This window comes from Chionomys nivalis, chromosome 8 (assembly GCF_950005125.1).
Source record: "Chionomys nivalis chromosome 8, mChiNiv1.1, whole genome shotgun sequence".
Classification (NCBI taxonomy): Eukaryota; Metazoa; Chordata; class Mammalia; order Rodentia; family Cricetidae; genus Chionomys; species Chionomys nivalis.
Genome location: NC_080093.1, coordinates 53,798,962 through 53,826,260, shown reverse-complemented (window position 1 = coordinate 53,826,260; position 27,299 = coordinate 53,798,962). Strand labels below are relative to the sequence as shown.

The 27,299-nt window shown below is 49.7% G+C and overlaps 1 protein-coding gene across 4 annotated transcripts in view; it reads right to left on the bottom strand.

Moving 5' to 3' along the window:
* The window catches only part of Cars1 (cysteinyl-tRNA synthetase 1), a 51,227-nt gene that overhangs the window by 17,546 nt on the left and 6,382 nt on the right, over window positions 1–27,299 (bottom strand). For 2 of the 4 annotated variants that reach the window (XM_057779558.1, XM_057779559.1), the window contains 9 exons: window positions 24,248–24,496; window positions 20,392–20,483; window positions 19,004–19,092; window positions 18,294–18,390; window positions 17,611–17,709; window positions 16,221–16,370; window positions 3,317–3,457; window positions 2,381–2,469; window positions 860–981 (listed from right to left, as the gene is read on the bottom strand). In XM_057779558.1, the coding sequence (XP_057635541.1) occupies window positions 860–981; window positions 2,381–2,469; window positions 3,317–3,457; window positions 16,221–16,370; window positions 17,611–17,709; window positions 18,294–18,390; window positions 19,004–19,092; window positions 20,392–20,483; window positions 24,248–24,496 (1,128 nt within the window). The remainder of the gene's footprint in view (window positions 1–859; window positions 982–2,380; window positions 2,470–3,316; window positions 3,458–16,220; window positions 16,371–17,610; window positions 17,710–18,293; window positions 18,391–19,003; window positions 19,093–20,391; window positions 20,484–24,247; window positions 24,497–27,299) is intronic. The other 2 variants (XM_057779561.1, XM_057779560.1) reach the window with 1 other exon arrangement.

Below are 27,299 nucleotides of genomic sequence, written 5' to 3'. Positions count from 1 at the left end.
TGTTTTTTCAAATTCTGATATTTCTTTAGAATAGAGCCCCACAGCTGATATTTCTATACAAAGCCTACATTTTTATGGCTAATTCAACCTCTAGAAATAAGGGGTCAGTGGGAGATATATCTGGCATCAAAGTTTCTCCTCATCTTAATGGTGTGCTTTCCCAGCCTTGGGTTTTGTGAGACAGTCCTTAGCTTCACTGTGGGTAAAGACTTCTGAACAATGTTGTCACGTGATCCTGCCTGATCCAGGAAAACGCTGACACCCATGTTTAAAACACTTGAAACAAGATCGCTAAACACGGTGCTAAACATGGCTCAGAGGTTGGGAGCACTGACTGCTCTTCCAGAGGTCCTGAGTTCAATTCCCAGCACACAACCATCTGTAATAAGATCTGGTGCCCTCTTCTGGTACGCAAGCATACATGCAGGCAGAACACTGTATGTATACATAATAAATAAGTAAAAATAAATAAATCTTAAAAAAAAAAAGATCGCCTAACACACATCACTGCACACACATCTAAGTCATATACTCTGTCACAGTAGGGCAGGCCCTGAGGCCTCCGTGTCAGGTGCCCCATCAGAATAACTTAGGGCCAGGGCCAGGGCCTTTCTGACAAGTGCCTGCCACAGCAGCTGAAGGGCCAGGACTCTCAGTGCAGTGCTAACTTCTGTTTCTTAAGCGACGCCATCTTGAGCAGAAAACCCCTAGACTCCTTTAGGGGAAGCAGCCTGTTCTCCATGTGTCTGTGAAGTGTACATGGGCACCCACCAGGACCCAGAGGTAGAGACCTGGTGTAGGCTGTGAGTGAGGAAGAGCAGCCTAGCTTTGCTTCCACACATGCTCCAGGAGCTCTTACCTTCCCCTTCCTGAAGAGCTTTCTGGTCCCCAACGGCCTCAGGCACCAGCTTCCCATAGGAGTGCTTTTCACTAGCAGCAAACTTGGCTGTGTCAAAGTAGACTGACCCATTCGAAGCATAGCTGGAAATAAGAGGAAAGGTGCTCTCAGACACACCACAGCACTGATGGGAAAGCCTGGAGGGTAGGGAAGGGCCAAGGACCAAGGCCACTAAGTCTCTGCCCTCTGCAAGAAGGTCAGAAGCCAGAGTTGCAAGGGCTGAGTAGGAATAACAGGGATGCCACCTGAGGCAGAGATGGCCAGCCTCAGTGTCAGGCAGGATGTCCACACAGACCCTCTGCTTGGTGTACTGTAGCTCGCAACCCGATATGACACACCTTACCTTCTCCTCTCTCTCTCTCTCTCTCTCTCTCTCTCTCTCTCTCTCTCTCTCTCTCTCTCTCTCTCTCTCTCTCTCTCTGTGTGTGTGTGTGTGTGTGTGTGTATTCTACTTTGGGATCCTGTCATGGCTCTCCATGTGTCTCTAGCATATTCTAGCACAGGAGTGTCCTCTCTGACCCAGGCTTGCCACTTGGCTGGACCAGTGTCTCCTGCTGCCCTGCAACCATGTGTCACATGGGGTGAGGTGGCACTGTCACTTCGGAGGTAGCTCTGTAGCACACACCGTCAATAGTCCTCTCTTCTCTAGCCCGTGCAGCCAACGAGTAGAGAAGTGACCTGAGGCCAGGTCCAGTAGTGCAGCAGTGGGTGCCTAGCACTGCCTGCAGCACCAGGGTCTTGTCTATAACTCCTAATGTTGGCAATGTGGGCAAGTTCCCACACATGTCAGTCAGCATTTCTAGCATGTCGGGCATGCTGTAGCAGTAACCCTGAGCTGGGTAATGTCTACACTAAAGTCACAGCCAGGTAATAGGACACACACAAAGGGTTTGAATAGTACCGATGTTTCCAGGTAACAGGACACACACAAAGGGTTTGAATAGTACCGATGTTTCCAGGGGCCCTGCAGTGTCCAAGCTTACTATCACGCCACTCTGGCCCCAATGACTTAACCCTAACTCTAAAAGCTTTCAAGCAGAAACAGGGCCAGGTCTTCCTGGTAACACCCAGGAGAGGCCACTGGGCCACTAAGGATTCTCATTGCTCAGTAGCATGATGTTCCCCACCCTAACTGACTTAGCAGGAAAAGAGATATGTGGTAGACAGAAAGACCTTTCTTTCCAGTCTGGGGCCTGCAGGGGGAGGAGCCTTAGGACACCTGAGCACAGGCCTCCCAACATTCAAAGAAAGGCTGTTGGGAGCTAGCTTCCTGACTCAATTTTCCCAGTTAAACGCTTGTGACAATGGCATGTACCGTGTATGTCATGAACCATCCTTATAGAAATCCAAGTTCTTGCAGCAGAGCTGGAGTGAAATGCAGTTAGCCAGGTGCTGTGCTGAGGAGGGAGGTGTGGCCCCGCATCTAGACTCTCTCTCCCCGTGGAGCTGACTGGCCTGGCAGGGGAGGTTTCTCATGCTTACCCATAACCATTGTCCACAATCTTTTGGACGAAGTTCACTATTTCTGGCACATACTCGCTGACCCGGGTCAGGACATCAGGAGGGAGAACCTGTGGGGACAGAGTCTCAGCGCTTTCTCCCAACCAGTCTGAAGACCTCAGCCTCCACTGAGTACACTCCCTGGAAACCACATGACTGCCAGAATCAACAGCACAGACACAGCATTCCGACTACTTGGAGGGACCATGGCAGGAGGATCACAAGTTCAAGACCCACAAGGAAAGCTCATCGAAACTCTGTTTCAAAATAAAAGGTAAGGGCTAGAAAAATGTTTCAGCAGGAAAGGAAACACAGGGAAGACAGAAAGACCTGTCCTTCCCTGTCTGGACCAGCAGGCGGAGGAGGCTTAGGATACCTAAGCATTGGCCTCTGGGTAGTCATGAAAACTGTGACATGGACTTGTCCTGCCTTCTCAGAGTCCTTCATCCCACTTGATCCCCCATTTGCTTGCTTATCTTTTTTTCTTTTTGGAGACCAGGTCTTTCACAGAAATCTATCTGCCTCTGCCTTCCAAGTGCTGGGATTAAAGGCTTTTTATTTTTTGAGGCAGGATCACACAACATAGTTCAGACTAGCCATGAACTTGAGATCTTCCTGCATCTGCCTCCTGAGTGCTGGGAACACAGGAGTGTGTTACCACAGCTGGCTTCCACTCCAGGTTTCTGACTTCTTTTCTAGGAAGCCCTAAGTGCCAGGCATGGGAATACACACGAGACCACTCAACAAGGAGAAGCATCTCCTCACCCCTCATTCAAGTTCAATGTTTACTTAGCCACTCACCGAGCTTGCAAAATGAAGACACTGTGGATCACAGGCTTTGTGGCTTTACCAAAATCAGAACTTGGAAAGCAGGGCTTGGCCTGAGAAAGCAAGGACCAGGCAATCCAAGACACTCACATTCAGGGCTTCCATGTCTTTGTGGAACTCTTCTTCCCAGAACTTGGGCAGTTTGGAGAAAATAGAATTGTCAGTCACCTCACTGCCACCTGTAGAATCCAGCCAGTCAGAAAGCAAGTCCTTTGCTTCCTCCAGCAATACCTAAGAGAAAGGATATCCACACATGGGCTAGGTTTCATGCAAGCACACATGGCAATATGGCAGGACCGATCAGCGCCCTGAGGTCAAAGCCAGCCTTGCAGAGCAGGATCCATGAGTTGCCATCTCCCACTGTTGGTGTGAAAGATGTTCCAACTGTACTCGTGCTGGCCGAGAAAATGACTGTCCTGATCCTCCTAGGATGGATGTCTTGAACGTTCAGCAGTGTAGGGTTGTGAGGCCACTGGCAGTCTGCACTCTATCACAGAAGCAAGAGGCAAAGGGCACAGGGCAGCGAACAAAGAGCAGATGACCAGACAGAGCAAGGGCACCAGGGAGGACAGAGGACACTGGCAGGAAAGGATTCAAGGAGCCACACAGGTTGGCCCTGCTGTCAGCACTCCTGGAAGTAGCAAGGCAGATCTCTTCAGGGTGCTCACACTCTTCCACACATGAAGGGGCAGGGGGTACAGAAAAGGCAAAAAGAAGCTGGGTTCAGTGGCTCATGCCTTTACTTAAAGCACTAGGGAGGCTGAGGCAGGAGCACTTTATGAATTTAAGGCCAGCCTGAACTAGACAGCAAGATCTTGCCTCATAAACAAACAAATGAGGAAGCCAGATGTGGTGGCACACCTTTAACCCTAGCACCCGGGAGGCAGAGGCAGGAGGAGCTCTGTAAAGTTGAGGCCAGCCTAGTCTATATAGTGAGTTTTAGGATAGCCAGGACCGTATAGAGACCCTGTCTCAACAACAACAACACAGAAAGAAAGAAAGAAAGAAAGAAAGAAAGGAAGGAAGGAAGGAAGGAAGGAAGGAAGGAAGGAAGGAAGGAAGGAAGGAAAGAAAGAGGGAGAAGGAGGAAGGAAGGTAGAGAAAGAGGGAGGGAGGAGAGTTTCTAGATAAGCAGCGAGCATCTACAAATGTCATATCTAGAAAACTATAACCCTCAGATAACAAGCAACAGCAAGCTACAAGATAACATGGAAACAGTCCAGGCAGGTGTGAACAGAGGAACTTTGAGACGAAATCTACTGACCACTGAACATTCCAGAGGACAGGACAGGGCTGGAGACCAGAGGTGAGGAGGACTTGATGTTGCAGAATATTTATTTACACTGTGAAGATGCGTCTTTGCCAAGGTGCCCTCTGATTGATTTAATAAAGAGCAGAATGGCCAATAGTTAAGCACAATGAGGTTAGGCGAGACTTTTGGGGAGAGAGAGGACTCTGAGAAGAGAGGTGGAGACACCAGTGCGGTACTGCATAGGTCAGACACATGGCACAGAGGAGAGGCAACCGAGCCACGTGGTGGAATGCAGATTAATAACAACAGGTTAATTTAAGCTTTTATAATTAATAATAAGTTTCCATGTTGTTATTTCTGAGCTGGGGGCCCAAAAGAAAGTTCAACTACAACTTGAAGTCACCCAAAATGGGGTGAAACAGAAGGGCGGAACAGAGCTGGGACTCTGACAGGAATCCTAGAGGGAGGAATGGAAACAGTAGGAACCTGGGGAAACACCCAAGGACTTCTCAGAACTCAGGGGACAGCTACAGGCTGGCAGTGCATCACACCTGGTCATCTTATGAAACAGCAGAAAGCCACAAGAGTGTCTTAAGAAGGAGCTAGACAGAAGAAACAGGAAAATAATTTATAGGACAGCATCCCGTCCTCAGTTCCCACTGATGTAGGGAGTCGGCAGCCAGCAGGGCAGCCCCAGGGGCTCAAGGAAAAGTGTACCCAAGTAGCATATGCTGCAAACCACCTCTAAGACCACACTGAAAAGGACACCATTCCAAACAGTCAACAGCTGGGCCTCCCACTAGACCTCCCAAACCGTGCTTCTCAAAGCTGCCAAAGCAGAGACAACTCAGAGGCTAGTCACACCCCATCTAGGTGTGACTAATGCGAACAGTCTTGTCCAGGGTTAAGCTGGCTCCATGTGCATCCCATCTCCAGGAAAGTGGGTGCCATCAAAATCTAGTCTGTTCAAAGGTCGTGGTACCAAAGCTAGTATGTGGTCTGAAGCCTACACTGAGAGCATTCTTGGAAACTGTGGGAAGGCAGGCCACAGAGCCCAGTCAGCACCCACCAGCAGAGGTCTAGGGGATGCAGGAAACCTGTGCTTTAACAAAAAGATTTATTTTTAGTAACATATATGCGTCTGCCATGTGAGTGTAGGGATAAACAGGGACCAGAAGAGGACATCATATCCCCAGAAGCTGTAGTCATATCAAAGGTCGTTATGAGCCACCGCGTGGTTGCTGGGAACCAAACTTATTCTTAACCGCTAAGCCCTCTCTAGCCCAGGAATCTGCATTTAACAGCTACGGGTGATGGAACCAATGGATGTTCAGGAAGTGCTGGGCAAAGGATGGAAGTCATGAAAGCAAATCTGACCTCAGTGACAAGAGACTGAGGTGCAAGAGGGTGGACGGCTGAGACACCTAACAAGCTTTAACAAGAGACCACAGTGTATGGCCGGGAGCTGTGAGGGAGCTCTGTGTTCTGACCTGTACTACCTGGAAACCCACAATGCAGCAACCACATAGAGGCCAAAAGAAACTGAGACACTAGACCTCCCAACCTGTAATCCTAGCACCTGGGAGACTCGGGAAGGAAAACAGAGGTTAGCCTGGGCTACACTGATTTTTAGGGTAGACTGCCTGAGATCGGACAGAAAGCAGGCGGCTAGATTTTAACAGCTGTCCCAGAAACAGGCCACTAAGTGAGGGACAGAGGTAGGCTCAGGAATTTGGCCTCCTGGGAAGGGGGCATGAAGCTGAGAGAAAGTAGAGGTGGGCTTTCAAGCCCATGTTGGCCATCCAGCATCCAGTACCAGTGGCCTGGGTACTTCTAGAAACTAAGTCACCATGACAGCAGATAAAATACCACATAGCAAAAACCAACCATAATCAGATGACCTCCAAATGTATAACTATGAAAGTGATAAAGACTGGATTTCAGTTCCAGTACCAGCGGTGAGGACCCGCGTGAATTACAGAGAGTGCTACGCCACCACACAGCAGGTATGAAGCAGAGAGGAAAGCACAGGCTCCTCTTAGCTCTAGACTCTAGAGGGCATGGGAGGTGGTGACAGCAGCCAGGAGAGCAGAGTTCAGCCAATAGGACACATGAGTTGACAGCCATGGAGCCAGTGTGAAAAGCAAAGCCAGCAATGTGACAAATAACTAAAGAGACTGGGTGGTTCAGCAGGGACAGCTTCCAGAGGGCCGGTCACCATGCTTACTTCCGGGAGTCCCACCAAGTTCTCAAAGTTGATATGAAGAGAGATGAGCTTGTGTTGCCTGTGGGATGACGGAAGTGGGAGGGACCTTTTTCAAGTAGAAAGAAGGCCTGCCTAGCTGACTGCCCTGGGCTTCATGTCCCCCAGAAGCCATGCTGCAGACACAGCCAGCGCTGATAGTGTGAGAAGGTGAGGCCAACAGGTGTTTAGGTCATCGGCCTTTGATAAACACATTAATGTTCACTGTGGAAGTGCCAGAGGCGACCTCCCTGACACATGCCCTCTCTTTCTATTCTGTCCCCAACAGTGGATGATACCTTGACCCTGAACTTTTCAGGCTCAGGAATTATACGGAATAGATTTCTATACTTTACAGCTTACCAAGACTCAAGTGTTCTGGTACAGTCACACACAATAACCTATGACACTTACTTCAGGAGAGGAGTGTGTATCAAAGACGGTAGGGTTGTCTCTCAGCACTGATAGGCTATGAAGTAGAGGAGATGGAGCTTAGAAGGAAGTCAGATCACTAGGGTGGTCCCTTCCCATCTCTGCTTTCCAATAGCCACAAAACGCTAGGTGGTGGTGCTCACTTTTATTTCAGCACTTGGGAGGCAGAGGCAGGGAGATCTCTGAGTTTGAGGCCAGCCTGGTCTATAAGAGTGAGTTCCAGGACAGCCAGGGCTACAGAGAGAAACCATGTCTCAAAACAAACAAACAAACAAACAAAAACAAAAACAACAAAAGTTCAACAGCCACAAAATTAGCAGCATCCTCCACCTTCTGCCATGCTCTGTGGTCCTGCCCCAGACCCAAAGCATCAGGGCCATTCAAGGACCCAAACTCCTGAAGCTGAACCAATAGGACTTCTCTCCTCATAAGTCAGTTCCCTCAGGAATCTGCGACAGCAACACAAAACTAACATAAAACAGCCAACCTCACGTCTTAAAGAAAGAAACCCCTCTGAGAGCGCATGAGATTAGCTTCATTCCACTTCCAGTTTGCTCTCTCAGCTTCCTGCTCTGGCTGCCCGATGCCATGCCTCCCCATCATTATGGACTTTCCTTCTGGAACCATAAGTCATCACCCTGCACCACTATCACCAAACTACTTCCGGAAGTTGCCTTTGTTCATGATGTTTTATCACAGGAACAGAAACGTAACTGCTACAAGTAACAATGAACAACTGGAGATCAACATCTTTCTTTTAAAGTGCCCTGGTGTTTTGCCTGCATGTATGTACGTGTAAGGGTGTTTGACGCCCTGGAACTGGAATTACAGACAGTTGTGAGCTGTCATGTGGTGTGGGGAACTGAACCCAGAAGAGCAGCCAGGGCTTTTAACAACTGTCCAGTTCTGAGAGATGAACATTTTGAAAGGTATTCTTTAAAGGAGCTCCATCTAGAACAGTCACGAAAAGGTGCTTGAGAAAACATGCCATCAATTAACTACAAATTTTTTAAAACACAGTTGAGCCAGGTGTATCTCTGCGAGTTCTAGGCCAGTCTGCTCTACACAGTAAGTTCAGGACAGCTAGGGCAAACAGAAAGGTCCTGTTTCAAAATAAAATAAAACACAGCACAGGGGCTGGAAGCTGGCTCAGTGGTTAAGATCACTTGCTCAGCCATGGTGACCTAAATTTGAATCTCAGCACTCATGATGGGCAGCTCACAACAGTCCCTGCAGATCCTGTCACTGCAGAGCCAGGGATTTGACTCCCTCTTCTGACTTCTGCACAAACATGCACACAAACCAATAAATAAACAAACAAACCTAACCCAGTTACCAAAAGCCCCCCACCTATGATGGTGGTAGAGTCTTCTGGACTCTGCCAATGACACAGCCGTGGGGACTCGCTCAAGGCCAGAGCAGTTCAGAATGGTGCCAACAGTTTAGAAGACTTCTTAAGAATAAGAATTCAGGGCTGGAGAGATGGCTCAGAGGTTAAGAGCATTGCCTGCTCTTCCAAAGGTCCTGAGTTCAATTCCCAGCAACCACATGGTGGCTCACAACCATCTGTAATGACGTCTGGTGCCCTCTTCTGGCCTGCAGGCATACACACAGACAGAATAATGTATACATAATAAATAAATAAATATTTAAAAAAAATAAGAATTCATTTGCTGTATGATCTGGCAAGCGCACTTATTGTTATTTACCCAAAAGAGCTGGAAAGCTAGGTCCTCACAAAGCCCCCACACAGCTGTCTATAGTAGCTTCATTCATAATTGCCGGACCTGGAAGCAAAACATCCTTTAGATAAACAAATGGATGCCTCTAGACAGCAGGATATGGAATATTAGTCAGGACTAAAAAGACATGAGCTCTCGGGCCACAAAGACATGGAAGAGACTTAGAACACGTTTCTAAGAGAAGCAGTGGTACTGTGAACTAATTACAACACCTGTCTCTGGTTTCTTTTTTATTTAAATATAATTTTTAAAAATATTTTTAATATTTATTTTATTTACTATGTATACAGTGTTCTGTCTGCATGCTTGCTTGCAGGCCAGAAGAGGGCATCAAATCCCATCCTAGACAGTTGTGAGCCACCATGTGGTTGCTGGAAATTAAATTCAGGAACTCTGGAAGAACAGTCAATGTTTTCAACCTCTGAGCAATCATCCAGTCCCGTCCCTGGTTTCTTACACAAAGCCTCTAAATAGTTTGGAATGCCCTGGGTGAAGAAGCATCTTTTGTTCCATTGAGGGGACAGACTGGAAATGGGGTCTGCTTGTGAGAGAATTCCAGCTGCCAAAGTTACAAAGGGACTGGAAGGAGGCTGCATGATCATCAGTGGCCTTCCACAGACTAAAGCATACCTGCATCATGAAGGCTCACAAGAAACTGAAGAAAGTGGGCTGTGGTGGTCACATGTGGAATCCCAGAATTTAGGAAGCTGAGGCTAAAGCCAGACTAGACTGTGAAAAGACCCTATCTCAATAAACAAAAACAACAAACAAACAAACAACAACAAAACCCACAAAAAAGTCAAAGGACAAAGTTGAGAAGATGTGGGTAGCTGAAGCTGGTGCACACAGGAGTGATGGCCTTGGCTGGCCCTTGTCCCTGCATGCTGTACTAATAAGCCAGTAAATGTATCTCAGTTGATTCTGGGAGATCTGAAACTGGTCCTGGCAAACTGACTGAAGCTGAGGAGGACTGTGGGGACACTAGATTCACAGCTGACTGGTCACAAGGTCGGTGACAGCTTATGACTTGTAGTTGGCAGCTGAAGTTGTGAGGCCTTAGCCTCACAGGCTGCGGCCTTCTTCATTGAGTGTCAGAACTGAGGGAACTGTAGGGTGTCCAGCAGGTGTCTCTGGAGGTGGTATGTACTGGAGGTGGTGTGCATTGGGGTGGTGTGTATTGCAGGTGGTGTGCATTTGAAGTGGTGTGTATGGGGAGAGGAGGGAGAACTCTCAATGTGAAGCCAGGCTGGAAAGGCACATTCTATGCAACTGCAACTCAGTCACACCTGAGGAAGGCTTGTCTACAGAGACACATAAAGTGCAGCAGTGACCAGGAGCTCAGAGGAGAGAGGAGCAGGTGGAGTACACATAGCTTTAGGTCTGTGATGACGGTCCAAACCCAGAGGACAGACAGCACATGTGGTCACATCTGTAATCCCAACGTTCAGGAAGCTGACCACAAAGCCAAACAACCACTTATTACAGCAGGCTGCCAGATGGTAGCAAAGACAGGACTCTGGTGATGTGCAGCTGATGGGGACAGCTGTGCAGGGAGCAGGAAATACCTAATACCACTCACTTTTTTTTTTTTTTGGTTTTTCGAGACAGGGTTTCTCTGTAGCTTTGGAGCCTGTCCTGGAACTAGCTCTTGTAGACTAGGCTGGTCTCGAACTCACAGAGATCCGCCTGCCTCTGCCTCCCGAGTGCTGGGATTAAAGGCGTGCACCACCACCACCCGTCTTACTTCTCACTTTCTATGTGACTCAGAGTCTATTCTAAGAAACACTTTTTGTTTGTTGATTTGTTTGAGACAAAGTCTCAGGTTGTAGACCAGGCATGCCTTGAACTCTCAGACCTCTGCCTGGTAGGTCTAAAGGCATGGTAAAAAGAAGACTTTTAAGAACCAAATAGACAGGTCTGGTAGCACAGACCTACAATCTAGCCAAACTGAAGGCTCAGGCATCAAAACAGCATTCAAGGCTAATCTGGGTAACACAAGGAGACTCATCCCCCACTTCTAAAGAGGGAGGAGAAAAGGTGGGTGCTCGGTAGCCAAGTGCCCAGCAGGCACCTGTGGTTTCAGCTCCAGCACGGAAGGAAGAGAGGGAAGGCAAGGGGTCTAGTTAGAAAAGGAGAGGTAAACAATCCAGCATGGGAGGACCTTCTTCCCAGGAGACTCTAAACCATTGTATCACTAGGATGGGCTGTCAAGAGAACTAGCAAAGACACACAGACTCCCAACAACACAGCTGAGGAACAGGAGGCACAGCACAGACTACAGAATCCTCTCTGGCATAAGACAGTGTCCCCAACCTGACACAGGACAGACACACTTGGCTGGGTGATGAGTCTCACCCAAATAGCAACTAAACTAATGTAAAAAGTGCAGTCCAGGCCGGGTGGTGGTGGCGCGTGCCTTTAATCACAGCACTTGGAAAGCAGAGACAGGCAGATCTGAGTTTGAGGCCAGCCTAGTCTACACACTGTGTTTCATGAAAGTGTGAGATACATAGTGAGACTCTGTCTCCAAAACAAAACAAACAAAAAACAAAGCAACAAAAAACTCCACTTAAAACAAAAAATGAGCTCCGCCTATTAAGGAATAAGACAAAACGGAGTAGAGAACGAAGGCTGGGATGGAAAGATGGCTTGCTCTTCCAGAGGACCCGAGTTCAATTCCCGGCACTCACATGGCAGCTTAAACACCCTGCAATTCCAGTTCTAGGAAATCCAAGGCCCTCGTCAGACTTCACAGACTCCTATGGGCACGTGGTGCTTATAAATTCACCCAGGCACATGCACATAAACATACAAATACAAAAACTCTAAAAAAAAAAAAAAAAAAAGAAGGAAAGAGGTAACAAAGAATGGACATGGGTCAATGACGCGGACAGATCCAGTGAAGCACCAGACCAAGTACAGGCTGGTCTGGACCGTTTCACATGCCATAGGACACCATCAAAATTTGCATCCTCTCAGACTGGCAGTAGGTGCCTCAGCTGGGCTGGACAGCACAACTGACGGAGTTCACATAGGACATGCAGAAATGTCCTGGTGCTATAGCCTCCAGGACAGGAGAGCATCACCTACCTATCCCCTACCTAGGGGAAGGCAGAATCCTCCCTTGGCCACTCATAAAGCAATGTGCACGACCTCCAGGGAAATTCTGAAACTTTACAACCTTTGAAAGAAAACACAGGAATGGTGGGGCAGATTTCTTCATACAAAATAATGTCACTACCCAAAATGGAAAGTGTATCATGAATAATAAAACCCAGAGGCAGATACAGGGGTTACAGCTGAAGATCAGAGAAGCAGAGAGAGCAGTAAGCCACTAGAGAGACCTTTTGCCTCTACCAATGCTCAGACCAAAGGGGCGATCCTCAGACTGCCTAGACTGCACTGTGTCTCCACCAAACCTCAGACTCCACACTAGAGCGAGTTCCTGTCTCTTCCCCTTTATGTTTCTCTCTCCGTCCAGCCATATCATTCCTATCTCCACCTCCCTAGTGCTGGGATTAAAGCCGTGTAACTCCCAAACACTGGGACTAAACATGTGAGTCACCACAATCTGGATCTGTTTCTGGATTGGTTTTGTTTAGCCCAGGGTAGCCTTGAACTTCAGAGATCTGTCTGCCAGGTCTCCTGAGTCCTAGGATTAAGGGTGTGTGCCACCACTCCCTGGCCTCTAGTGGCTTAGTTTTGTACTCTGATCTTCAGACAAGCTTTAATTATTAAAATACAAATCAAATGTAACTATAAGAAAGGGCTGCCAACAGTACAGCAGGCTTGCAATCCTAGCACTCGGGAATTGAGGCACGGAGAGTGTGAGGTCCAGGCCACAGAGTTCTAGCCTAGCTTGGGATATACATTGAGACCACAGACTCAAACAACAAACAGGGATAAACCTGGATGAAAACTAAGGCTCTCTGCTCACTGAAAGGCAGTGGCAGGAAGACTGTTAGACAGGAGTGTCAGCAATGCAGTTAAGTGAAAAGCTTTAGCCGGGTGGTGGTGGCGCACGCCTTTAATCCCAGCACTTGGGAGGCAGAGGCAGGCGGATCTCTGTGAGTTTGAGACCAGCCTGGTCTACAAGAGCTAGTTCCAGGATAGGCTCCAAAACCACAGAGAAACCCTGTCTCGAAAAACCAAAAAAAAAAAAAAAAAAAAAAAAAAAAAAAGTGAAAAGCTTTAGTGGGCAGAGGAGGAAGTAGAATGCTTATGAACCAACCATTCAGAAAAAAGTCACCAACCGCAGGGGAAGGGACATGATAGAAGCCCAAATCACCTCATCCAAGAAGGCAGCAGAACTGTCTCAGGAGACTCTGGGAGAGATGTTCAAGTCACAGGTGTCACCTCTAAACACTCACTTGACAAAGGAAAGAAGGGGACACCAGTAAGACAGGTGAAGGTGCACATGCTGGGTGTGGTCGCGGGCAAACTCACAAGCATCTGCAGAAGAACAAGGCTGCCACCCTGAGGAAGGCCAGGTTCCCTCTGCTGAGCATCTGGTACCCAGCCCTGCTGCAGCAGCCCCCATGGGCTCTGCTCTAACACTGGAGACCATGAGGATGGAGCCCTTGCTTTATCCTGGAGTCTCAGCTGTTGAGTGTGCTGAGTGGAGAAGCCGCAGCCCTAACCACTGAGGTTCCTGTGAGCTTCCCTGGGAGATGCAGTTCCTACACGGCTGATCTGTCCAGGGCAGCACATGCTCTGCCTAGGTGCAGGCTGATTCAGAGCTGTGTGTGGAATCCTGCAGCATCTGCCTATTCTCAGCATGATGATGTCCTAACTATATCACTGTGACCAATCGCAGAAACAATACAACTGCACACTGAGTCCCCAGACCCTTCAGAGAGCCTGGCGATGTGTATGGTTATGGTCAGTGCTGGGGACTCCCATGAGTCACCCAAATATATGGTCTAATATTCAGCAATTCCCTTCCCTATGCTGGACTATGTCCTAAAGAAACTCTGAGGCACTTGCGGAGATAACATATTACAGCTCCCACACAGACAGGCAACACCACTGGCGGCCGGGAAAGGCAATCATAGGCCACAAAAGGGATTGCCTCCCATCCACGAGGATGGCTTTACCAAAGGCACAGGGCAACAAGCACTGCTGAGAACGCACAAATGTGCTGTGTAATCAGGATGGCATTCCTCAGAAGGCTGAACAAAGAATCAAAGTAGGATCCTGAAATTCCACTTCTGGCATAGGCAAACTGCTTCTAAAAGCAGGGTCTTGAATAGGCACTTGCACACTATGTTTTCAGTAATACAACAGCAAACAGCAGGGCAACATAAATGTGCACAGACACGAGAGTGCATAGCCAGGGTCCATGGCACAACAGAAGCTCCTACACTGTAACATGGACAAAGCCAGAAGACACTGTGCTGAGAGAAGCCAGCAATAATAAGAATTATGACTCCACTTACTCAAGATCCTTAAACAATCAGACAAAGAAGGCAGGATGCAGTGCCAGGGTCTAGGAAAGGGGCTGGGCAACCAGTCCTTCATAGGTAGCTTTAGTTTGAGAAGGTGTGGGTACGGTGGCACGCAAGTATGGCTGATCCTGGTACTGAGATACATGTGCTTGCAGGGTTAAGATGACAGCTTTTTTTTTTTTTTGGTCTTGTCTGGTTTTTATTTTTTAAATATTTATTTATTTATTATGTATACAATATTCTGTCTGTGTGTATGTCTGCAGGCCAGAAGAGGGCACCAGACCTCATTACAGATGGTTGTGAGCCACAATGTGGTTGCTGGGAATTGAACTCAGGATCTTTGGAAGAGCAGGCAATGCTCTTAACCACTGAGCCATCTCTCCAGCCCCCGTCTGTTTGTTTTTAAAGAGAGAGTTTCTCTGTATAACAGTTCTGGCTGTCCTGGAACTTGCTTTGTAGACTAGACTGGCCTAAAACTCACAGAGATCTACTTGCCTCTGCCTCCTGAGTGCTGGGAATAAAGGCACCCACTACCACTGTCTGGCTAAGATGGCAGTTTTTATGTTACATATATCATCGGAACTTTGTACGTACACACGTTTCCATACACAGCACAGGCTGACCTGGAACTGGCTACAATCCCCCTGCCTTGGCCTCCTGGGGGCTGGAATGTGACTTTTTAAGATGGGAACTGGTGGGAGAACTGGGGAAGGACTTTAGTGGGACTGTTGGTCACCTGGCTGCAGGCCGCAAAAGCATGAGAGAGAAACTTGTGAAGCACAATTAAGAAAATCTCAGAAACTGATACTGGGGTTCAACCTGAAGTTCTGAAAAACAAACAGCCAGTCACTGGCTCTTACCTCGGCCTCAGTCTGAAAATGGCGATCCTGCCTCCAGGAATCTCAGAATGAGACTGTGTCTGAGAAACACTTCTTCCCATGTTATAATCCTTTCTAGGGCTGGGATTAAAGGCATGCACCACCTGGTTTCTATGGCAAACTAGTGTGGCTACTGGGATTAAAGGTGTGTGTTACTGGGGCCTGGTCTATAAGGCTGGCCAGTATGGCTGTTTTACTCTCTGAACTTCAGGCAAGCTTTATTTATGAAAAAAAAAAAAAAAAGAAATGCCACTACAAACTTGCCCCAGAGGAATGGCAATGTGGGCCCACCTCAAAAATACAACCTGAGGCAAAGCACATGGCCCCCAAGGTTATCAACATGGACTCATCATCAACACCAGACTCTGTCATGTAGGAACACAGAAGAGAGAAACCCGAACAGAAAGAGTGAGCAAGAGGTAGGATGGTCAGCTCAGGCGGGGGCCCCAAGTCAGTAACACAGAAGCCCAGGTCTCTGCTGCACACACCTTTGTGCTGCTTGACGACCTGCAGCCACGTTCCTCCTATCTGGTTTCCTTGAGTTACAGAGTGGCCAGCAGGGGGTGCTAGCAGAAAGGGGAAGGGCCCTGTGTCCAGAGAGCTGCTATGGTAGGACAGCTGGCAAGTGTGAAAGCCCCAGCTCCACTGCCAACTACAAGCTTCTGCTCACTTCACCTTCAATTGCTGGCTCTGCTTTCTGCTACCAAGAAATGCGAGGGAAGATCCAGTGGATAATTATGGAAAGGGAAAACAGACGGCTGCTCCCCTGCATTCTAAGTAGAAGTGGTAGGAGCAAGCATGGGGTAAAGGGAGCCAGGTTTGTCTCCCTGGTGCTGAGCTCCATGCCTGGGAATGGGACTACAGAGGCTGGGGTTCCCAGGTAGGATGGGACAATGACTGAGCACATAAGAATGGAGCCATGGGTCTGGGTCACATTGACTCTGAATGTGGATCAATCATGTGCAGAATATGACGTTTTATACAAACCCAGAAGGGCTCACCTGCACATGGCTGTCTACTTCCTCTCCAGAGGGGCTGGAGTGCATAGCCTGCTCCAGTGGTTCTGTGGCAAGCTTCACAGAGTTCTGGATCCGCTCCAGCATGTGCCTCTTGTCGAGGTCTGTTGTCTCGCTTAACTTGACTGAAAATGGCTACAACCATAGAATACACCAAATATGTCAGGCACGGCGCAGAACACTGCTTCCTAAAGCTGACTCAATGCATCAGAGCACTATGTTCCCCATTGCCCAGACTTTAGCTCCCAACCCAGGAGATCTGCTACTCTTCTTCACATGTGGCTACACATTGAGCAAGTTGTCCCCCATGCAAAACGGGTACAAAATGTACATCCATCAAGCCCCAACAGCTGGTGGCTAGCTATCTCCCATGTCAAAGGTGCCCCAGCTCCCCCAGCTCTCAGTTCTGACAGTTCAAAGACAGCTATGCTCTAACTTCGGGCCTAATCCTTCCCAGGGACAATGCTCTGAGCATTCCAGCATTTGTCATTGTAGTTGCTAAGGTTGGTGTGTGACAGGAATCAGAACGATCCATTCTTACCATAAGTATGATTGCTTAAAAGAGAACTGTTTCCCATAGGCTCTGGGATTTGAATACTTGGACCCAAGGTGATGGTGCATGCTTGCAGGAGAAAGTATGTCACGGGTGTGTGTGTGTCTGTGTGTCTGTGTGTGTGTGTAAGGCTCTGAGAGCTTGAAGCCACACTCTCCTATTCCAGTTTGCTCTCTGTTTTGTTCTTGGGTTTGAGGATGTGAACTCTCAGTTTCCTGCTTCTGCTAACAGGCCTGCTAACTGTTGCCAAGCCTCCCTGTCATGATGGGCTCATCCCTCTGGAACCGTAAGCCAAAATCAGCTTCTCAAGTTGCTCATCATGGTGTTTTAGCACAGCAATATGGAAATAGCTAAGACACTGTAACACGAGAATTTTCACATTAAAAGGAGGCTCACTCAGAATAAAGGTGCGAAATTGGAGAGAACACACTTCCTCAGTGGGGGTTACAGCACCGTGGATGCGACAAGAACTTACAGATCAAGTGTCTGCCTTGTGGTCAAAAGTGGGCATCAGATCGCTTGTGACCCCAAACACTGAGGATAGAGAGCAGTTCTGTCAGGTACTACCAAGAGGGATGGAGATAGAGCAGGTATTTCCCCTAAGCGTCAGGAGCATCACCTACTCCACATCATATCCTGCAGGACTCTGCCTTGGAGACTGTCTCATGGGCCTGGCAGGGGCGACACCAGCTTTGATACCCTAATGTAGCTGATCTGAGTACTGTCTTGGAAATGACTGCCATGTTAAACACCATCCCAGATAGAGGCCTGCCCAGGGCCTGAGAGGCACAAGAAGGAGGCAGGGTGGAATCCAGGGCCTACCTTCAGGGCAGCATGGACATCCTTCAGGAGTTGGGCAGCTGAGGGTTTCTGTTCACGATACTGTTCAAACAGGTAGTTCTGCCGTGCCCGCTTGATGATCTGCCAAGGTGAGAGACTGATTATGACAGAGTCCACTCCCTCCCATGTGCAGAACATGGCTCACACTGCAACTCTGAGTATGGTGAAGGGCCACGGGGACAGACACAGGTCCCAACAGTGTGGCACTGTGGGACACCGTTACTACCCTCCACCTGTACCTGCAAAGTGGGGCTGAGGTCTGTCAACTTCTGAGTGTCTAAGGACAGGTCACTGAGGCCCCAGCTTCCTCAGCTAGTGAGATACAGAGTGGGCCTACTCCGTGAAAAGCCAGGGATGATGGACTCCTAGCCAATGATCAGAATGTGCAATGTCTAGCAGCATCTGCATGCCTGTGTGCAAGATCCTCCATCTGCATCACCTGTGGTATCAGCTCACAGCAGGGACCCGAGCCTGTCTGTCCTCCAGCCCATCTGTCCATCCATGTAGCCCACGCAGTCCTGCAACTCCCAAAGCCACCCAGATTGGCCCCACACTCACAATCTGCCTCCTACGTGATGTTCTGCAGCTATTTTTCTTATCTGAAAGTCCTGCTTCCTCTCAAGTCACCTATTCAGACCTGAGTGCTAACTTAGGCACCTCTTTACCTTATCATCAATGTCTGTGATGTTCATGCAATAAAAGACATCGTACTGGAAGTAATCCCTCAGCACTCTCCTCAGGATGTCGAAGGAGATGTAAGACCTACAGCAGAGGAAAGCACAGTTCCTCAGTTGGCACACGCTGCCCATGAACTGGACACTCCAGAAGAACATGCACAGGCTGAGCACCCTAAAACCAGAAACATCCCCAAATCCCAAGTTTTCTGAGCACCCACATGATACCACAAAAAGAAACTTCCATGCTATGAAATAATGTTTCATGAACAAAATTGTTAAGATGCCGTGTTTCAGGGTGGGCTCCGTCCCCTAGGCCTTTTGTTCATATGCCAACAGACCAAAATCGGAAAACACTGCAATCCTCAGCACTTCCAGCCCAGGCTCCTGGGCTAAGGAAACTCAGCTTGTTGGGGCAGGACCCATGACCTTTACCCATCAGCCATCAACTCTGAAATGTCACACCCACAAATGTATGTGTGTGTGTGCGTGTGTGCGTGTGTGCGTGTGTTTGTGTGTGTGTGGCAGAGAAGAGGTCACAACTCACTACACCTAAAGTCTGTATGTCATGGTCACATCACATGCCTACTGGGGTAGGGATAGTGTGGGTGGACTCCAGGAGGGCAACCACAAGCTCCATGTATGTCCCTTCTGCTGTCTTTAATCCTCCAGCAGTGTAGATCCCCAGGCACCAGACCTACCTGGCATGTCCCATGTGAGATGCATCATACACAGTCGGCCCGCAGCAGTACCACGTCACCTTCTTCCCATCTTGAGGTATAAATACATCCTTGTTAAAAAACAAGGAATGCCATCACCAGAAACTCAAGAAACTCCACACACAGTGAAAGGAGCCACAAACAGCCTGCTAACTGATTGCCTAGGGAACCAGGCTCTGGCTCTGAATTCACTATCCTCCTGCCTCCACCTCCCACATACTTAGATGATAGGCCTGAGCTAAACCACCAAGACCCTCCTGTCTCCTGTTTTACTGATAAAGTCATGGCACAGTTAGTAAGCTGTGTGGTGGGAGCCTGGTGAAGGCATCCTCGCCCCCTCCTCCCTGGAACCTTCCTCCTCCTCAGAGTGGGGAAGGGGCAAAGTTGCTGACGTGAGATGCAAGGTACAGGAGCTGCAGCCAACAAGTACCAGCCTGACGACAACCTGTTCCAGTCACCTCAGGAGCTTGGCACTGATGCTGTCTTCTCCAGACAGTGTACAAGGCCGTGAGCTTCCTCTCCCATAGGAATCTGGCTTAGAGGCCAGAGCACCTCGATATTCTCAGACTTCTCTGGGAGTGTCATCATCAGTGAGTTACATAAGGAGATGGGACCTGTCCCAGACCTATCTCCTGCTTGCTAAGCATGTATACTGACCAAAAACCCAGCCAGAGGACTGGAGAGATGAGTGCATACTGCTTCAAAGGACCCGAATTCAGTCCCAGAACCCATGCTGGAGGGAGGGGGGGCTCACAACCAGCTGTAATTTCAGCTCCAAGGGTCTAAAGCTTCTGTGAACACTGTATTCATATGCCCACCCCCCACCCTCCCATGTACATGTAATTAAAAACAAACAAACAACAACAAAAACCAAGCCCACAACTGGAAAGCTCTTTGAAATCTGTGCTACCACGGCCATGAGCTAAGCAGAGCAAACCATGATGAGCCTATCAGGTCAAGAGCTAGAACTGGCATCCTGGCACATGTTGGGCTCCAAGCTCCAACACCACCTGGCAGGTTGGCCATGTTGCCTACTCTGCTTGGCTTGGGGAAATGTTGATAGCCAGGAGTCCTCCTGAAAGCTGCCAGCACTTGGCTTGGCTGTGATGGTGACCTTGAGCACTCACGACTAGGCAATGCCAGGAGGCCAGCAGGCAGGCTTTCCCAAAGCACTGTATACAAAGTATTTGTGCCCCAGTTTCAGAGCATAGCTCTGTCTGGTCTGCAAAGGTCACGGCACAGCAGTAACAGAAGGTGCAGAGCATACCACAGCACAGGAGTAACAGAAGGACCCTAAACCAAGATGAGGGAACATGCCATGTGGTTAACAGGCTATAGTTTGCTCTGCAAGGGCATCTCATTCTTCTTACCTTGTTCCGGGTGAGGCTATTGTACAGGCGAAGCTTGCAGGGCTCAGTACCTGCTGGAGGGGACCACTGAGGCTGCACTCGCCGGCCTTTACCTGGAGGCAGAAGAGCAGACAGGTCACATAGCAGGTCACATCTAGCTCTCAACACCTGGGTTGAACAACAGAACTGTACTTTTGAGACAAGTTCTCACTTTGTAGCCCAGGTCTTTCTGGAACTTTCTTTGTAGTTCAGGCTGTCCTTAAACTTAGGATCCTCCGGCCTTAGCCTCCCTAATGCTGGGATTGAAGGCGTGGTTTGTGATTTTCAGTTCACCTTCTGCACAGCGCTGCATCCCAGCAAACAAGACGTGGCTGCCGCCAGCCCTCGGGATACTTGCCTGGGCAAGGTAAGAGTCTGGACAATTTGTGACACACAGGCCACCTCCAAGTCACCAGGTGCAACGAAGGTCAGGGTGAGAATGGTCTCCAGCCCTTCCTTATCTCTGTCCTTGGCATCACCAAATCTGGCTTGGCTGATAGCCAGACTGACCCTAACCTCTGGAAACAAGTCTGTTGCACCTCCACCCCCACCCAGGCTGGTCCACACTGGCTTGACAGGCTCCACGGCCGCCCCTTTCTCTCAGACAACACCTCTGGACACCATATGGCACAGTCCCTCCTTGGCATGTGTCTGAGACCTGTAGGCCCTTTCCCAAAGACAGCTGCCTCTAGTCCCGAGAAAGGCTGCCTTGATCTGCATGCCTGGGAACTCTAAGGTGTCACAAGGGTAATGCTTCAAGTCTTACAATCTCAGTCCAGTAAAGCTGACTGAAGCCCACCGGGAAACCATGTGATCATCCACAGCCTGCTCCTGCGCTCAGTGGGGGCACACCCGTCCTCCTCCTTAGCCCTGCCAAGAGCCAGGCCCTGTGCTGCTCCCCTCTGTGGGTCTGTGTGTATGGATCACACAGGGCCACCTGTGGCAGACCCTAAAGCACTTTTTAATGCCCAGTCCATCAGTCCCCCTCACCTCTGCTGAGCACAGGGAGGTCTTGAGCTGGCCTGGTTGGTCCTAGTCTTTCCTCACCATGGACACTTCTCTTGCCTTCAGTCACCTCTGACTCCTATGAGCAACTGCCAATACCTGTGTCTGCTAACCTGTTGATTCTACTTCGAGAGTCACAGAGAAATTTGTTCTGGGCACAGTCCATTTCTAGGCTCCAATCCTTGCCCAGATCACACTAGATAGAACAGAGGACACTGGTAACAAACAGGCTAAGGAGGAGGGGGTGGAGACATTGTCCACTATGTGGGGGCAGATGAGGGAGGCGACACAGCCAGCTGCAAGCAGGAGCTCCTTCCTCCCGGTGAGTTCAGGATCCAGTCACAGGTGGCCACAGACTGGGATGGAGGAAAACCCAAACCTTCGTCAGACACCAAATGCAGTCTCAGCTCACTCTGAGCACACCTCAGAGTTTCCCATCCTTATGGGAAAGTCCCACTCTGTGATGTGATGGTCTGCGTCACTGTCCTTCCTCATAAAACCCACAGATGACACCAAAAATGAAGGTGCTGCTGCAGTCTCACGGGAAAAAGACATTGCCAAGGGCTACTACTCTGAGGGCTGAAGGTGAGACCTGTAAGGTTGGGCCACATTCAGCATTCAGCTCTCCTGACGGCTACCACAGTCTCACAGCCAGCGACAGGCTTCAAGGCCACCTGGCAGGGACACACTGCAGTTTGAAAAGGGGCACAACAGAGCAAGATACACAACAGCTTGCCGCACACAGGCTCCCTGGGTCAAGAGGGCACACACAAGTGAAGTTCTCAGGCTCTTCCTGAAACCTCCCAACCCAACGACCATAGCAATGTCAGTGTCCCCAAAGCCTCCTAGGTGCTGTCAGCCTGGAACAGTACCACTCCAGGCTGGGCACTGTGGTGGCATGTTCAGTATGTTCAGAGTGCCCCTGAACCAACAGGTAGCTCTGCAGCACAGACAGCTACACTTTGAAACTGGGATGCAAGAGGCTGGAGGTCCAGAGATGGAGAAGCTGCTGGGAAGCAACAGACTGGCCCAGGAGCATGAGGTAACGCAGGTGGCTTGGGCCCCAGTTGTGGCCACCTGCCTGGGAGGGAGAACTCAGAACCTGAACCTCCCTAAATACTTTGTCCTGGTTTCCGGCAGGCCCTTTCTGCAGTGACAGTATGCCTGCTGCCTCCAGAGGAGCTGGGGGAAGCAAGGGGCCAAACAGGCTGAGCCCCAGTTCCAGGTAAAAGCTCCCAAGCAAGCTCAAAGCCCCGGGATGGAGTGGATCACCATGCTGAACCACAGAGGGTGACAAGGTGACGGGAGAAAGGAGGACGGGAGGCTGGTGCGAAGAGGGCTGGATCCTCCGTAAGGGGACCATGAAGGCTGAGAAGAACACAGGAATTTTTCATGTCTGAGAGGACCCTTTGCTGCTAAAGACACAGTCTTGAGGAGGGGAGGCTGGTGAAGGCAAGTTAGAGACATCAGGACAGGGAGAGCTCCAGTCCTCAGAGCCACACTGAAGCAGAGCTACTATTGATCCAGAGGCATGGTGTGGACACTGGACTCTGGAGCCTGGGCCTGCTAAAGTCAGGTAGTCCAGCTCTAACCTGCCTTCCCCCCCAGCTAAGCTTCTGAAGGGACATCTGACCTAACACATTTTTCACAGGCTTCCATGGTCCTGATGGCCTCATAGGCAGCTGTGTACTGGAGGAAGCAGGGTAATCCTGTTAGTGCTGTCCTTGGTCCATCCTCCATACGAAAGCATCCCTTAGAGAAGCCTCAGTAGATAGTGGTTGACTGGAGTGGGAGACCCTCATGGTCATGAGGTCCCTGAGAAGTAATGTTCCGCTGTGTTCACTGGCACAGACAGGGGTGTGTCTGTTCAGTTCTCCCCAGGCCCATATAGGAAGCCTTCATGGGTGGTTGCTGAAACCAGGACCAGGTCCTTGATCTCACTGAAGTTGGGGCATAGTGTTCAGACAATCTGACTCCATAGGCCTTTTGGAGAAGACACCTGGGACACAGTGTTGGACATAAGGACAACAGATGTCCAGGGAAGACCGCCTGTGCTGCCACATCTCCCACCTAGGCTGGAGCAGGGGGTTTACTTGGGATAATCCATAAAAGTCAAGACCCCAGGAGATCCCTCCACATGTTCCAAGGTCCCCACCCCAAGTCTGCAAAGCCTCAAGGAGGCCACCAGCAGGGACTACCATTAAGTCAGCACTCAGCCCTCTCCACATAAAGGAGGAGAAATGTATTATAGCCATAAGAAACTGGGACTCAACAGCCTTAGGCAATTCAGAACTGAGCACCCACGGACAGGAGGATTGCCAAATGGCCAGATGAAGGTGACCAACTATTTGGGTCCCAAGTGAGAGCCTCTCCAGTAGAGCCTCCCCATCCTAACAACTGTGCCCAGGGACACCAGCAGCACCCACAAGCATGGCTGACTTCATCTTAAACCACAGACAGGAGACTCATGTCTGCTTTTTAAAGTTCATCGTCAATGAATACAGCTCTAATATGTAGTGATGTCACACGTGAAGAGAAACAAATGTAACCTATGGGACTAAAGACAGGAACCAAGAGACACTACCAGCAAAGCATTAACTGAACCCCAGACAGGCCTGTAGCAGCATGCAGTATGGCCCTGAAGTGGTCCCCGGTGAAGTGATGATGGCTCTGAGCCCTGTCATTCCGGGTACGCAATATAACCCTACTAGGCTTCTGCCCCACGGGAACACTTTTGACTGAAATATGGAGGTGAGTCTCCAGCAGGATACCCACTGTCCTGTAGCACCGCATGCCCTTGACCTTGGAGCAGAGGTTCACTGCTGTTACTCACTTGCTTGGAGCCTGCAGGGCTCGCCTCTGCCTTGGGGGCCACCCAGGAGCGCTTCTATGTGTCTGAACCACCGAGCCACGTGGAAGAACCTCGAGTCATCAGTAGGGGCTGAGAGCTGCCTGAACACGTCCACATCTGCCTGGGACAGGGAGTACCCCTGGACATAGCTACGCGTGCTGAGGTGCTGGTCCAGGGCCTGCACCCTGGCTGCCTCGTCACTAATGCTCAGAATGGACCTGTAGTCGGCAGCTGCAAAGACAGAGGGCATAGGACGTCAGGCCAGAGGGCAGGCAATACATGACATCAGGCAGGCAGGAGTAGGCAGAAGGGCACATGATGTCATGCAAGTGGGTAGGAAAGGTGCAACATCAGGCAAGCAAGCAGGGGAGATGGGACAGAAAAAGGAAAAGGTCAAGGAACACCAGGGATGTGCATAGAAGGCCGCCCAAGAAGAGGAGCTAGAGAGAGTGTGTGTCAAAGCCCTTTCCTGAATGTCAGACATCCAGAAGAGGAAGGACCACAGGGTGGCCATGCAGACCCGTGGCTGGCAGGAGGAAGGCAGGATGACAGTGGAGCAGGTCAGATGTCCTCCTGGAACTCATGGGAAGGTTTCAGACGCATACAGAGGTGGTCTGCAGTGTCCTGAGTGCTCTAACTGCCAGGGATTGCGTACTTTAAAACGACTAACTTTGGGTAGGACACGGTGATGTACACCTTTAATCCCAGCAGAGGCAGGTGAATCTCTTAGCAAGTATAAAGCTCTTGGTTTGATTGCCAGCAGCACAGAATAAACAAACTCATTAATGAAATGGTTACTTTTCTGCTATGGAGAGGGTAGGAGCTGCAGAGCCCTCAGCACATGACATCACCATGCAGAAGCCTGCAGATGCGGGAACAAACATGGCTTCTAGAGGCAAGATGTCACATCCCCAGGTTGTCCAACCCCTCTCGAGAGTGCTCAGGGCTGCTAGAAGGAGCTGCTCTGAAAACACCTGACCCCTTCACTGAGGCACCCATTACAAAGGGTACAAGTCATGATTCCCGCCACCCACAATTCAGAGTGTGGAGGACTCCAGGGTAAGGTTCTGCATGGGTTACCAGAGGACAGAAATCTAAGCTCTTATCATGGTTGAACATTTACCCCATACCCTGGCTAGTTTTATGTCATCTTGGTGTAAGCTAGTCATTTGGGGAAAGGGAACCTCAGTTGGGAACATCTGCCACTGGACCAGCCTATGAACAAGCTTGTAGTTCATTTTCTGTTTAGTGATTGAGAGCCAGCCCGCTGTGGTGGTGCCACTCCTGGGCAGGGAGTCCTGGGGTGTGTAAGAAAACAACATAAGCACAGCCTCAGAGAGGCTAACAGGAGGTCCCAAGAAGGGATGCATGGATTTCCCTAGGAAGGGGAAATACAAGGGATCTCCTGGGTAAACTGGGGGGGGGGATGGGAGGAGGTGATGAACATGAGGGATCGGGTGGGGTGGGTTGGCAGGATGGAGGGAGAATAATGAGACGTCTTGGTGGGGGATGGGCATTTTGGGATCAGGGAGAAACCTGGTGCCAGGGAAACTCAAGGGAATCCACAAGGATGACCCCAGCTAAGACCCCTAGGAGTAATGGAGAGGGTGCCTGAACTGGCCATCTCCTGTAATTAGTTTGGTAACTACCCTAATTGCAATCAGAGAGCCTTCATCCAGTAACTCATGGAAACAGATGCAGAGATCCACAGCCAAGTACCAGACCAAGCTCTGGGAATCCTGTTGAAGAGAGAAAAGGATTGTACGAGCCAGGGGGGTCAGGGCCACCACAAGGCAACCCACAGAAACAACTAACCTGGACTCAGGAACTCACAGACTCCGTACTGTTTGGTTGAAAGCATCACCTCAGCTCCCTAACGCCCCTTTATACAAAAAGTCCAGATTGTTTGGCTGGGAGCTTCACCCCAGCTCCTGGAATAAGCTCCCTCCCCTGGGAGTTGCCTCAGTCTAAAAAGCCAGCCAAACAGTGACCCCTCCCCAGAGAGGTTCAAGAAAGTCCACCAAACAGTAACCCTCCCCAGGGAAGGTCGGGACCACTCCCACAGGCTATTTAAACCGCCCCCCCCCCCAGAGAATGAACACGTGGTCTCCAGGTTTCGCATGGTCTCCCCTTCTCTCTCTCTTCCCCTCTCCATGCTTCCTCAGGGCTACCAGGGAGCACCCCACTAAACATGGGCATCTTTAATTCGATCTAATTTGGTTTGACTGGGATTATTTGCATCAGCAGAGAGGGGAGAGGCTCGTCTAAAGAAAATGCCTAACATGTACTGACAGCTAAAAAGTCCACATGGGACCGACCGAGGTTCTCTACATATGTGTGACAAATTGTATAGCTTGGTCTATCTGTGGGACTCCATGCAGTGAGATCAGGGCCTTTCCCTAAAGCTTTGACTGGCTTTGGGGAGCCTATTCCTCATTCTGGGTTGCTTCGTTCAGCCTTTAATACGAAGCAAGGAGCTTAGTCCTACCTCAACTTAATATGCCATGCTTTGTTGACACCCTGGGAGGCTTGCCCCTTTCAGAACAGGATCAGAGGAGTGGATGCAGAGGCAGAGTGGGGGGGAACAGGGGGAGAGGAGGGAGGGAAAACTGTGATCAGGATGTAACATAAATGAAAAAAATTTAATTAATAAAAAGAGAAAAAAAAGCAAGCGAAGCAAGTCAGTAAGCAGCCCCTCCACGGCCTCCACACAGCAACTGCCTCCAGGTTCCCACCCTGTTTTGAGTTCCTGCCCCCACCCTGTTTTGAGTTCCTGCCCTGTAGGCCCTCAGTGATAGAGTGTGAGCTGACATAAACCCTTTCTTCCTTTAGGTGGTGTTGGTCATGGTGTTCATCAGAACAGGAACCCTAAGACACTGCAAGCCCTTCATCTTTTTTCACCTGAGCCATTAGCCCTCCTGTTCCCTCTAAATAACAAACCCCCCCTGCTGACAGGTCCTGTCCCTGTGATAGAAGTCAGCATGGAAGACAACTCACCACTTACCAGATGTATGTCTCTGAATGGAGGTTAGAA